We start from the raw sequence: 14214 nt of genomic DNA, 5'->3' as shown, positions 1-14214 counted from the left end.
TGTGCATTCATATCAGCCTGCTTTGGCTTCCTGAATTACAGTTGAAGTTTGCGCCCGTCCTATGTACTTACCTTTCTTCGTCCGCGTTTTTTTCGAGCATTACTGCTATGTGTGTTCAATGTAGGCCAATACTTCTGCCAATGTTTGCCACACATGTGCCAATATCGGCCCAATGCCGGCGGGCCGCCTGAGAAGTCTCCTTCGTGCCCTGCCCAACGTTGTACTTGAAGAAAGGAATGGTTCTAGATAGCAAACCAACGGCACATTTACAATAGTCACAGGCCGCGTTGGGTGAACGCGCAGCGCCTGCGTAGTTAGTAAACACGTGCCTTGTTGAATTCTCCGGGGTCGGTGTTCTGCTTCCGCAGGTGCACCTTCTTGGAGACGGCGCCGAGGCCCTTGCGACTCGAGACGGTGGTCGAGGTACCCGTGCTGACCATGTCCGAAAACTTGGGCGCCCGCGTCGGCTGTAGGGTGCCCCGACCGTCGCCCACGTGCAACGGGATGAGCGCGCTGTGCACGCCGTTGTTGGCCTCGACGAGCAGCTCCACCTGCATCAAAGTGTTTCATTGATTGATTGATTGATTGATTGATTGATTGATTGATTGATTGATTGATTGATTGACTGATTGAATGATTGATTGATTGACTGATTGCTTGTGACCAACTTTCTTTGCGCAAAACTGCAGAACCTCCGGGTCACGGCGAGAAAAGCTGCACAGAACATCAGAGCAAAGAAAGTTGGCCATGTTTAGCTTTGCCAGGCTTTCTTTAAAATTGATTGACTGAGTTAGTGATTACGATGAACTTTGTTTGTGCAAGTCTACAGAATGTACCGGACACAGCGAGAAGAAGCTAGAACATCAGCGCAAAGAAAGTTATCCTGTTAACTGACTAGCCCATTGTCAGCTCTCCTTTGCTTGCTTGCTTGCTTGATTGATTGATTGATTGATTGATTGATTGATTGATTGATTATGATTATGGCTGTGGACATAAGCGGATATCAGAGTCTACCAAGAAAAAACGCATCCTCTGGTCTTCCCTCTAGTCATTTGCCCCTTTACAAACACGCAATTGTTATGTACCATTGGCAAACACATGACTATACAGTTAATTAACCTCTGAAGCGGCAGAACGGAGTGCGCGCCCTGATGTCGGAATCCGCAGTTAAAACGCGCGTGCCTCCGCTGTGTCATGAGCTCTCGCTGTTTCTTGCGCACTTTACCGCCGCGTTCAGCTCTTCCCGAAGCTTAACCTAACTTCTGGAGTTGTACGTGCGAAAACCCCGATATGATTATCAGGCACACCGTAGTGGAGGCCTCCGGGAATTTTGGCCACCTTGAGCCCTTTAACGTGCACCTGAATCTAAGTACACGGGCCTCTGGCATTTCGCCTCCGTCGAAGTGCGACCGCGGCCGCTTGGTTCCAACCCGCGACCTTCGGGTCAGAAATCGTGCACCGTAACCACTGCACCAGTTCGGCGGCTTCACGAGCTCAATAAATGTGCAGCTTAATCTGCGTCATCGGCAAACACCAGTTCCAAGAACAACGACGGTAATCTGGCGACCGAGACAGCAAGGCGGAGTGCGTTCTCCCATCTGAGAGTCAACTGTTAAAGCGGAAAGTTCTCTTTTTTGTCAGTGTTTGCACGCCCAGCCTCTTTCGTGATGCGTACTTACCAAGTGGCTCCTCTTTCTGTCGTCCTAGATGCCTCACCTGTGCCATGCGTTTCCGCTGCTTCTCCAGCATCTTGTCGTCCCTCTCGGCTTTCTTGGCCGCCTTGCGGGTGAGCTTCTGGTAGCCCTTGCGCCGCTTGTCCGCGTCCCGTAGCGCCTTCTCCTTCAGCCGCTGTACCAGCTTCTTGTTCAGGGCGCTCTGCTTGGACACCGCCTGGTCCAGGAACCGCAACACCTGCGTACCGATGCACCGGGGCACAGTTTAGAGACATCGCCCTTTTGACACGCAGACATTGGTCAGCAAAAACTGCGGAGCCCATATTAAAGGGACACTAAAGCGAAAACCGATGTTTCTCGTATTAGTCAATTACTGTTTCGCAAAACCAAAATCCCAATGCTTGCTGCGAGAAGGCGCTTGGTAAGCTAGAAAACGTTCGAAAAGAAAATGCGGGTGGCGACGCCGCCTCGCGCTTCCCGCACCTAACCGTGACGTCATAAATTTTAAGGAGGTCTACCAGGGCCTATGTAGTTCCGAATCGGCAAAAATGACGCATATTATCCTTTGAGGGGGCCATAGACTTAACATAACAAGTTTCGGGAAATTTCGTGGAGCCGATGTCGCCAAAATACGAAAAGCACACTTTGAAATCCGTGACGTCAGGCAGGGAGATTTAGACGCGAAATTTTAAAATGAGACTGTGGCCTTGATCCTTTCCTCTGTTATTAAAGCCATATATTGGTGAAATTAACGACACTAAAGTTTCCACAGTAATATTTGTGAATCTAAAACGATTCATTGTTTCACTTTAGTGCTCCGGCCTTTAAACAGAAGAGGAGGACTCTGAGAACTGATTCTGCTCGTCTGGTCACCAGCTTACCAGAGGCTTAAAGTTCATTCGCACCTGCGACTTGCACCGGTCACAAGACCGCTTGCGACTGGCGACCAAAAAGTGACTCAAGGCGACCGATGTTCACACCTGCGTGCGACTCACACCAGACGGCACACACAATTCACGTCTGCTCGCATACGGCTCGCCTTGCCCTTACCCCGTAAAATAGGCTGACTCCCTGTTCCTGGGCATGTGATTGGCTCCGAGGTTTGCGACTGCAGTCGCGCGACTGAGCCAAAGCAGTCGTTTTGTGACCAACGCGACCATTTGCGACCAGCGCTTCGCGATTATAACTTCGTCGTGCGACCGGTTCTAGTCGCAGGTGTGAACGAGCCTTTAGAGGAAGCGAGGAGGCTCGTTCGGTCGCCCGAGGTCTCACTTACCGGTCCACCCCCGGAACCTCCCAACTCATCAAATTTACAGAGGACAGGATATGCACGCATACCAAGAAATCAATCACAGCAAACTACAGACAGACTAAATGGGCAGGTATACCCCGGGGCGGACAGATCGTTCAGTCAGGAAGAGGAGGTTATGTGGCCAATATTGCAGACGGGAGCGTTTCCAAACCCAGTACTCTACAGTAGCAAGTGGCATCCAGAAGTATTCAGGCCACAGTGCAAATCTTGTGATGAGGCAGCAAATTTGGTCCGCATGGTGGAGTCATGTCCGACGCAGTACGATAGCTCGAACGCTCAGGAATCCTGGGAGGCTCTGCTCCGCAGCCCAGACTCCAACGTCCAGCAGGACATCATCAGTCAAGCCCTTGCGGCTCCCGCGTCTCAAGGGATTTCGGCCGACGGCTAGGGGCGACGGGGAGGTGGACTTTCTCCTCAAGTCCATTGACTGATGCTCTAATAAAGTTTTTTTTTTTTTTTTGCAGCTAAGCTGTTATGGTCGAGGTTTGCCGTGTGTCGTAGATAGAAAATTATCATCATCGTGAATCGGCACGCACTCTCATCTTCATCCTCTTCTGCTTCGCTCTCAGGACACGCGCGCCGAATTGTCCGGCGTGCGATTCAATAACTATGATGGGCGAGAGAACGAGTAGAGAGAGAGAGAGAAAGAAAGAAACAAATTCTTGGCGATAATAATTTCTTCGCGAGGCGAGATTCGAAACCGCGTACCCACGATCCGAAGGCGACCCGAAGGTCGCGGGATCGAATCCCGGCCGCGGCGGCTGCATTTTCGATGGAGGCGAAAATGTTCGAGGCCCGTGTACTTAGATTTAGAAAGGGAAAATAGACAACCATCCGTTTGTACCCCGAAGCCACAAGGAAATCCATACGGATTTCTCAGAAATAAAGCCGCTTAGTTGCCGAAAAATTCGTCCCAGGTCCGGGGATCGAACCCGGGACCAACGCCTTTCCGGGGCGGTCGCTCTACCAATTGAGCTAACCAGGAAGCTAGCAATTGGCAGCGCGAGGTCGAATTCATCGACAACTCATCGGCAACTAAGAGGCTTTATTTCTGAGAAATCCGTATGGATTTCCTTGTGGCTCCGTGGTACAAACGGGTGGTTGTCTATTTTCCCTTTCTTAACCCTTCCGCCACCTTGCGGGATTCCGCAGAACTGATTTGCGATACTTAGATTTACGTGCACGTTAAAGAACCCCAGATGGTCGAAATTTCTGGAGCCCTCCACTATAGACCTTATGCAAAATCTGCTGCCATCTAGCGGCCGCCGTGCGCATTTCCGCCATGTTGAAGGCTAAGCGCGCTCCGCATGTGCACGCACGGAGCGTACGTATCGACGTGTGGTGGTTGATAGGAACGGCAATGCTAACATATTTTCGTGCGCCGTGTTGCTCGGATTGAGAAAATTGAGGTGCTGAAAAACGGTTTACCGGAAACTAACCTCTATGTTATTAGATTTCCTCGCGGCCGACAAGAAGCGGCAGATCGTTCCGTTGCTCCGGCTACTGCTCACGACTAAGGCCATGTGTGCGTTCGCCGTTCTTAACGACACTAATCAGAGGACACTTTTTCGTGTCATGCCGGTACGAGACAGCTTTCGCACCGTGTGCTTGCAGGTACAGACAAACCGCAGCTTTGTGCATGAGCTTCACAGCTGCATCGCGGCTACCGCGCATGCCTTCGCTGCTGCTGACATTACTTTGTTTATTACATTGCGATAACAATTGCATGTTAGAGAGATCGGTCGAGTGCGTCATCGATTCTCAGCCAACGGACCGATTGTGCTGGAGCGTGTTGTTTGTAGTTGGCTTTCGTTTGTGAAGTTTAACGTGGTAGCATTTGGTGGGATGTTTGCGCGCGTATTGTTTCACTATGCGTATTTTCCAAGCATTTCATGTGCTATCGCTACCAAATTCAGAGGGGTGGCCCGGATGACCTGAAGACCCCCTTACTTTTTTTAAAAATTTATACGTAACCCAAGAAAAGAACGTATCAAGCTCCCCCAGAAGCTGTCCCCTTTTGGAAAAATCCTGTGTCCACCCCTATCAAATGTTAACAGATGCTTGTGCTTGGCACTTTTCGTGTGAAATTTAAAAAAAAATGCTGTTCCGGCAAATGCGTTACAGTCGACCGTGTGTGCGTTACCGCTGGTTACGCGCTTAGGTGGTTTCGCAAGCGTTCAGTCGGCGACGCAAAACTGCCTTGCGGAAACGGGCTGAAATTGTAATGCACCAGAAGGCCCCGAAAGTGACTATGTGAACGCGAATACTCTTGGCGTATCGTGTTATTTACGAGCACATCTTCGCTTTGAAATGGGTCAACAGCACTCTCTTACCGTCATCGCTGTGCCTAGCCGTGTCGCGCGCTAAAGCCTCCTCCCAACCATCCTACACTGCACGCATGGTATTCAGATAGCTAACAACGCTTTATTCTCTGCACTGAAAACAGACAGACAAAATTTATAACCTAGAGCAAAGCTTCATTCTCAACGACGGCAGACCTACATGTGACTTGGTGACAAACTTGTACCTTGTTCTCGATGTGAGGCAATTCTTTACACATAATAACTAGGAAATGCCGGTAACGTGTGCATGCCGTTACACACTCGCCTGGCGTTTTTATGCCCGATTGCCCACTATCAAAGCAGATACAAGCACGAAGTTACAGCAGCGACAGCAATGCGATCAGGACACAAGCCTCCAACATGGCGCCAAATCGGTAGCTTCGTGAAACCTCCGACAGATGGCAGCAATTTTGCATAAGGTCATGGGGGAAACAGGTTTGGAAAAGACAGGTGCAAGGGACACAGGATCCACCTTCCGCGAAGTAGTCTTGGGAACGGGAGGGGACAAAACAACAGCAGTAGCACGCGCTAGTAACAGGTGCAGTGGCCAGGTGCGGGAGAGTCCACCAGAAAAGTCGGATCACGTGATAATCGCCGGGGACTCGAACTTAGCTACATGCGCAGAAGCAGTCAAGGAAAGGGTGAGAGGCGACAAACGAGTTTTAATAGGAAAGTTCCCGGGCCATAGGCTGGGATCAGTGATGAGACGAGCTAACGCAAAACTCGCAGCTAAGTCTAATGGACGTAACCTCGTGATAATCGCGGGAGGTCTAAACGACGTCTTGAGTAACGAATCAGCCGAACTAGCGACCACATTGGCGAAAGGGGTCGATGACATGCGCGCCATTTCCCCTCAGGTGCAGATAGTGGTATGCACAATACCGGAGGTACCGGTGCGTGACGGCAACCTGCAAAGAGCGGTTGTCGACGCAAACAAAGAGATATGGCAGATGAGTAGAGAGAAAGGCATCGAGGTAGTGGAAATAAACAGAGAGGTGCACAGGTGGGGTGGTTTTCGAAGAGACGGAATACACTTCGATAGGAGGCTTGGCCATGAGGTGGGTTGGCGTCTTGCAGGACGCGCAGTAGCTTTTTTGGGGGGCACGCGGGCCCTTCGGTGCCCATGGTAGCTTGTAATGAGGAAAACAAACAGGGGGACTCTTTGACAGGTAGTATAGCGAAAAAACAGAGAAAAGGTAAAAGAAGGGAGAAGGCGCGTGTTGCAATTAGTTACATTAACATGCAGGGTGGCAGAAAAAAGGCAAAATGGTTAGAGATTGAGGGACAGTTAAACAAGGAACAGATAGGTGTTTATGCGGTTACAGAAACACACCTTAGAGACTTGGAAGAGCCACCACATATTGAAAATTATGTTTGGGAAGGATGTAACAGGATCACATCAGAAAGGAGAGGTGGGGGGGTTGGAATGCTAATTCATAGCAGAACAAAATGGGAGAGAGTGAAACAAACGTGTTCAGAGCACATGTGGGTTTCGGGCACAGTAGGTGGAAAGAAAACGTGGCTAGGTGTAGCTTACTTGTGGACAGGCAATAACTGCAGAGAAAAGAATCTGGAGATAGTGAAATGCATAAGCACCGATATTAAAGAATTTGGTCATGATGCCGAGATAATCCTTCTAGGGGACATGAACGCTCACATTCATGACCTTGACGGATATTCAGACACCAATGGCAAGTTATTGCTAGATCTCTGCGAGCAACATAGTCTTGAGATAGTTAACGTGGGGCCTAAGTGTGAGGGGCAGATCACGTGGGAAGTCAGAAACAGGCAATCGAGCATTGATTACTGTCTCATGACAGAAGGAATATATGACAAACTTAGAGAGATGAGAATAGACGAAGAAGGCATTAACAGCTTGGGTAGTGATCATAAACGCATAATATTACAAATGGGATATAAAACTGAAAATAAGAACATAGAATCAAAGTTTGGCAGCTCGTATCTAAATGACAAACAAATAACAAATATAGCCGCAAGAGTCGAGGAAAAAGTAGACGAACTACCAGGCAAAGACTGGAAGTATAGTGAGCTGCTACATGTAATCACGAAAGAAATGGAAATAGAGAAGAAAACTATTTGTTGGAAAGGAAAGAAAAAGCCAAAAAGTTGGTGGAACAAAGAAATCCGGGAAGCGATCGAGATGCGACGTCAGGCATCACGGGAGCACAGACAGGCAAAAAAGGAGAAGCGGCCACAGGACGAAGTCAACCAAATATGGGAAATATATTTAGAGCAAAAATCCATTGTGCAGAAATTAGTCGAGGCAAAAATTAAAGGTGAAAGTGAACGCTGGATGACAGAGATTCGCGAAAAGAAGAAGGCCGCGCCTAGGATATTTTGGAGCCACCTAAAAGCGCTGGGTAGGAAGTCTGTCACAATGCAACAACATATGGTAGATGAAGGAGGAAATAAATTGGAAGGATATGAAGCGCTAGGTTACATCCGAAAGATAACAGCCGATTCGTTTAAAAAGGTCCCCCAGGGGATTCCCCCGGTGAGTAAAAGTACGCAAAGGAGTGCAACCGACGAAGATGTAGTACTAGAGAATTTCAATTGGAAGAAGGCCGAAGGAAAAATTCCTAAGCGCACTACTCCGGGCTTAGATGGGGTTCCCGTCAGCGTCATTAACGAACTCGGACATAACACTAAAGAAGCACTGCTGAAAGCCGTAGAAAAGTGCTTACAGGAGAGGGAAATACCAGACAGTTGGAGAAAAAGTAGAATGAACTTAATCTATAAAGGCAAGGGAGAAAAGGATAACATTCGCTCGTATAGACCGCTAACAATTACATCGGTGCTATACAGGTTGGCGATGCAGGCAGTAAAATTAAAAATAGAAGCGTGGGTAGAACAAAATGATAATTTGGGAGAACTTCAGAATGGATTTCGAATCGACAGGCGGTTAGACGATAATCTGTTTGTTCTTACCCAGTGTATAGAAATATCTAAAATAGAAAACAGGCCCTTATACGTAGCTTATCTAGATATCACCGGGGCGTATGACAACGTTAATCAGGAAATTTTGTGGGATATATTGAAGGAAGTGGGCATAGGTGACGACTGTGTACAGCTTTTGAGGGAAATATACCGAGGAAATACAGTTTGTATAGAATGGGAAGGAATAAGTAGCAAGGACAGCGTTGAAATTAGCAAGGGGCTGAGACAGGGATGCCCTTTGTCCCCGCTGTTATTCATGCTGTACATGGCGAGGATGGAAAAAGCGCTAGAAGGTAGCAACATTGGATTTAATTTGTCACACAAACAGGTCGGAGCGATGGTTGAGCAGAAGCTTCCAGGTCTATTTTATGCTGATGATATTGTCTTATTTGCGGACAGTCAAGATGATATACAGCGACTGGCAGATATATGCGGAAGGGAGTGTGAGGCTCTAGGACTAGGATTTAGTGCAACAAAATGTGGATTGATGGTATTCAATGATCACGGAGACCATACGGTATTAATACAGGGCCAAAAAATACCGAGGGTAAGCGAGTACAAGTACCTCGGAGTATGGGTAAATGAGGGGGATAGATATATGGAGGTACAAGAGAAAGCATCGGTAGCAAAGGGAAAGAGGAATGCTGCAATTATGAAGCACAGAGCTTTATGGGGATACAATAGGTACGAGGTGCTTCGAGGGCTGTGGAAGGGTGTGATGGTTCCGGGGCTTACATTTGGGAACTCAGTGGTGTGCATGAAGTCAGAGGTGCAATCAGGAATGGATGTAAATCAAAGGACGGTGGGCCGCCTCGCGTTGGGCGCTCACGGGAAGACGACAAATGAGGCGGTAAAGGGTGATATGGGATGGACAGGCTTTGAAGTGAGGGAAGCGCAGAGCAAAATGAGATTCGAGGAGAGGCTGAGGAAAATGAAGGAGAGTAGATGGGCAGAGAAGGTTTTCAGGTATTTGTATAGAAAAAGCGTGGACACGCAGTGGAGAAAAAGAACTAGGAGGCTCACCAGTAAATATACGGCTGGCAGTGCGGGCGATATGGCAACAAGGAGCATTAAGCGGAAGGTCAGAGAGGCGGAGAGGACTTATTGGATGACAGCGATGGAAAAGAAGCCGGCTCTGAGTAACTACCGAAAAGGAAAAAACGAAATAAGGAGGGAAAGGTTTTATGATAATTCAAGGGGAAGCGCTTTACTGTTTGAAGCAAGGTCGGGCTGCCTTAGAACGCGTAGTTATAAAGCGAGATTTAGTAACGAAGAAGAACAATGTACATGCTGCGGGGGAACTAAGGAAACGATGGAACATGTACTGATTGAATGTGGCGATATTCACCCAGGTATACGTGTGGGCACGAGTCTACATGAAGCCTTGGGTTTTAGGGACAACAATGGAAAGCTGAACACGTCCGCGATAGAAATAAGTAAGAGACGGTTAGAGTATTGGTGGCAGAAAAGTAGAGATAAAGAACAAAAATAAATAATGGCGGAAAAATAAGGTCATTCTGCCTTAAGAGGCAGAGAGATGGACCGTGAATTTATATTTTTTGGTATAATAACATAGATTTAATCAATGTAGATAAGGTATTAGGCCAACATGAAACAAGGAAGCTTTTTTTTTTTTTCTTCGAGCCTGGTGGCAGACATGTCACCGCCCCGTTTTAAAGGGGACGCTCATAGCATCCATCCATCCATCCATCGTCTATACGGCGTCTGTCATAATCATATCGTGGTTTTGGGACGTTAAACCCCAGATATTATTATTAATTTTAAGCGCGAAGCAGTTCAGGGGCCCGGCCTGTCGTATGCTGTCATCGTATGCTGTCGTAGCTTGGCGTAACGCATGCAATTCCACGAATAGCATAGCCATCTGTAGGATATTGAGCGCGCGCTCGCGCCAAGAAGTCTTGCTTCCTCTTGTTCTTCGAGCGCCTTGATGATATCAAGTGCAGAGGGGCCCGGGCCGCCGTATGCTGTCGTCGCTTGGCGTAACGCAGGCAAAACCACGTATCTAAATAGAAAAACAACAACAGGACGCAAGCGACAAATAGAAAGAGAGAGAAAGAAAGGGAAAGAATACGAAGAAAAATAGAAAGAGAACAAAGAGAAAGAAATAGATAACGAGAGAGGAAGAAATAAGACAAAATAAAGAGAGAAAGAAAACAAAGAAGGAGAAAAAGAAAGAGAGGAGGAAAGAAAGAGAAAACCGAAGATAAACAAAGAAGGTTGCCCAGCTCCACGCTTCCTTCTGGCTTGACACCACCAGCGCGAAGCTGCTTTAATTTATTTCTAAACTTCCTTGGTTCCCTCGCAGCAAATTCTGCAGTAGCCCAGGGCCCATAGAGGACCCAAACTCGCTCGCCCAATAAAGTTTTAGGGGCGAAGCACCTTAAGCCCGAGGCATATGTCCGTTCGTCCGTGCGGTGGCGTCCGTGCTTACACACCCACTCGGCCACTCGTCATGATTCACTTCGTGGAGATGCGTGGTTTTATACAATAGGTTTAACAATAGACTAATATCAGTCATAATTGTGACGAACCAATATAAAACACCGGCAAGAACAAACCCTTTATACTAGTCGGCGACTTCAACGTAGACATTATGGACCTTGGGACCTAGCTTTGCCGACGACTCTCACTCTCCGCTGGCACGGTATATAGAAAACCGTTGCTACAGTCGAAACATATATGTGTGTATGTGAATAAAAAAAAAGGTTTACAATAGGCGCACATCAATCATAATTGTCACAGAACAATATAAAAATCACAGCATACCCACGGAGTGAATGATGATGAGTGGGCGAAGCTGCGGAGGTTCATCGGTAAACCGTGAATCTTCCGTGAATTCTGCCCAGTACATCATCACCGACGTGAGATCGGTCGCGTTTATACTAAAGGTTCGATGAGAGTTATGACGACTTGCAGCTCACTTTAATTTTACATGTACGCTGTGAATTTTCATTGTTTAATCACGCACGCAGGGGGGAGGGGGGGCCGTAGGAGAGGAGAAAGAGGGGGAAGCGTAGGAGAGGAGAGGAGAGGGCGATACATATCACGTACTGTCGCAGCGCATTGTCTTTAGGGAGCCTTCATGTGTGCAGGAGAAACGTAGGAGAGAAGAAATATCTGGCGTCTTTCGTTAAGCAGCTGGCCTCTTTTCGTTTTGCTTTAGAAACATCTGGCGTCTTTTCGTTTTGCTTTTAGAAAACATCTGGCGTCTTTCGTTAGTTTATTTCGTCAATCAACGGCGTTTTGAACAAAATTTTTATTGTTTAATCACGCACAGGAGAAATCTCACCAGGCACTACCTTAGAGGTAAACAATGGCTGCTAATGGGAATGAGAGACAGAAGAAGTCGGCTTTTAGCTAACACTTACACTTCTACTTCTACTAACGTTTCCTACTGGAACATGCCAATGGCTGCTAATGGGGAATGAGAGACAGAAGAATTCGGCTTTTAGTTAACGCGCACGCTGCGAATTTTTTATTGTTCAACAACGCACAGGAGAAATCTCCCACCGGCACCACCTTGGAGGTCAAGATCTGGTACTAGCGTTAACACTGGTTACGCACTACGACGGGGACGAACGGGTGCCGCTTTAAGGAGCTTCGCCCCTAAAAAAGGTTTACAATAGGCGCACATCAATCATAATTGTCACAGAACAATATAAAATACCTACAAGCACAGACAGACCCTTTATACTAGTCGGCGACTTCAACGAACACATTATGGACCTGAGGACCTAGCTTTGTCGTCGACTCTTTGTCACTCAGTTTACATTATATGGGGAAACGCTCGGCTAACGTACGGTTACTCATCGATACGATACCCAGAGCTTCGCCCCCTCGTCGTGATTCACTTCGTGGAGATGCGTGGATTTTTTTTTTTTTTTCATTCCTTCTTTCCTTAAAAATGCTCCGTTTCCGTGAGCAGAACTTGAAGCGTAACAGGAGAGACGACTCTATAGCCGGAAGTCGGAGGCCGGCAACCTTTTTGACAGCGTTGCAATATCGAATACTAAAATGACAGGTTAAAAGGCGCGAAAAGGAAACGAAACGATTCCTCTCCGCCTTTGTCGATTTACTGCGGCTCACGTTTTTGAAACGACTAGTAGGGGGTCAGCAGGGTCGAAAACTAGAGAAACGAGACATGCTGGCGATGACTGCATAGGCGTGGTGTTTGAGGAGTTATTTTGGCTCCAATAGCAGTTGAGTTCAGTGAGAACACATCATTTGCTCATCCGGAATACCCAGGAAAGAGCCCTCTAATGTACTGGACAAGTACTATAATGACTACGTTTACAACGGAGAGATGCAGTGGACCACAAGCTGAGAGCCCGCTAGAGCTTTACAAGAGTGTACGCGACTTTAGGCGCACAGTAGAAAAGAAACTGACGGGAAAAGGGTTTGAAGAACTAGCGCCAATAGATTTAAGCTACTTGCTGATGGAAGAGACACTAGAAGACGAATATAAAAAAACATGGTTGATCCCTCCGACATAGGAATCGGAATAACACGAAAGTAAAACGTGCCCTTATAGAAGTAACTGAATCTTTACTGTACTTTGATATAAGATAGTTTGCACAATGTATATTGATGTCTGGCAGGTATAGCACCGTTTAACGTGGATGCACCCACTTTGTTGCTTGGTGGTACATCTCCATGCCGACGACCAACGTCCATGTTAAATGATTACACAAAACCTTGTGTTAGCTGCAGTAGTTAGCGGTGAAAACGAGTTGTGATAGCCAGAAGAGCGTCGCATATTGGACGCAGAACTTGGTCGCCATCCTGCGGCATGTTAAAGTGTGATTGAACATCACGGCCGCAAGGGAAACGCAAAGCGCGTCGTGCCGCCCCGGAGCCCGGCCGCAATTTTTCTCGGGGCGAGCGCGTAGGCGGGGAACGCCGTGTTACAGCCAGGTGAGGCAGGCGCGCGTCGCAGAGCTATTTTAGATGCGAAGTATCTTAAGGCGGAGCTCAATCCGGTGGTGGTGGTGTGCGGCGTGACCACCCTTACTGCGCATGCGCATACCCTCTCCACACACCTCCTATCCACTCACCCTCTCCCCTCCACTTTCCCTCCCCATTTCCCTCTCCACTTTCCCTCTCCCCTTCCCCTCCCCCTTTCCACTCTTCCTCTGAAACGGGGGCTAGACATGCCGAAATTCTCTCCTGCGCAACGCCGCGATGAGCTCGAGCGCATGCGCGTCCCCTCCGCTTCTCTCTCCTCTCCCACGCTGCCCCCCTCTCGCCCGCCTGTCGACCGCGTTCCCCGCTCGCCCTGCGAGAATTAACGGCCAGGCTAGATGGAAGATACGACGCGCGTAGCGTCCCTCTTCGCGTTCCACGACGCGAGGTCGGTAGCATGCCCAACGAACGCCAACGGAACGCGATCGTGCAAGTGCTCCGGCTTCGCATCGCCTCATGGTCCCCTTTAGCGGGAGATGGTGTAATTTTTTAGGGGCGAAGCTCCTTAAGGCGGCACCCGTTCGTCCCTCGTAGTCGTCGTGATCGTAGTAGTGAGTAACAAGTCTTACGCTTTGACCTCCAAGGTGGTGCCGGTGGGAGATTTCTTCTGTGCGTTGTTGAACAATAAAAAATTCGCAGCGTGCGCGTTAACTAAAAGCCGAATTCTTCTGTCTCTCATTCCCCATTAGCAGCCATTGGCATGTTCCAGTAGGAAACGTTAGTAGAAGTAGAAGTGTAAGTGTTAGCTAAAGGCCGACTTCTTCTGTCTCTCATTGCCATTAGCAGCCATTGTTTACCTCCAAGGTAGTGCCTGGTGAGATTTCTCCTGTGCGTGATTAAACAATAAAAATTTTGTTCAAAACGCCGTTGATTGATGAAATAAACCAACGAAAGACGCCAGATGTTTTGTAAAAGCAGAACGAAAGAACGCCAGATGTTTTCTTAA

General features: G+C 48.0%; 1 protein-coding gene across 1 annotated transcript in view; it reads right to left on the bottom strand.

The window, feature by feature from the left end:
- Positions 1-14214, bottom strand: part of LOC119400023 (Usher syndrome type-1G protein homolog) — a 114779-nt gene that overhangs the window by 4281 nt on the left and 96284 nt on the right. Inside the window, exons 3-4 of the mRNA XM_049417943.1 lie at positions 1717-1911; positions 324-551 (exon numbers count right to left, since the gene is read on the bottom strand). Coding sequence (XP_049273900.1) covers positions 324-551; positions 1717-1911 — 423 coding nt within the window. The remainder of the gene's footprint in view (positions 1-323; positions 552-1716; positions 1912-14214) is intronic.

This window comes from Rhipicephalus sanguineus, chromosome 7 (genome assembly GCF_013339695.2).
Source record: "Rhipicephalus sanguineus isolate Rsan-2018 chromosome 7, BIME_Rsan_1.4, whole genome shotgun sequence".
Classification (NCBI taxonomy): Eukaryota; Metazoa; Arthropoda; class Arachnida; order Ixodida; family Ixodidae; genus Rhipicephalus; species Rhipicephalus sanguineus.
Note: the sequence above shows the minus strand (reverse complement) of the source record. Positions and strands in the feature narration are given on the sequence as shown.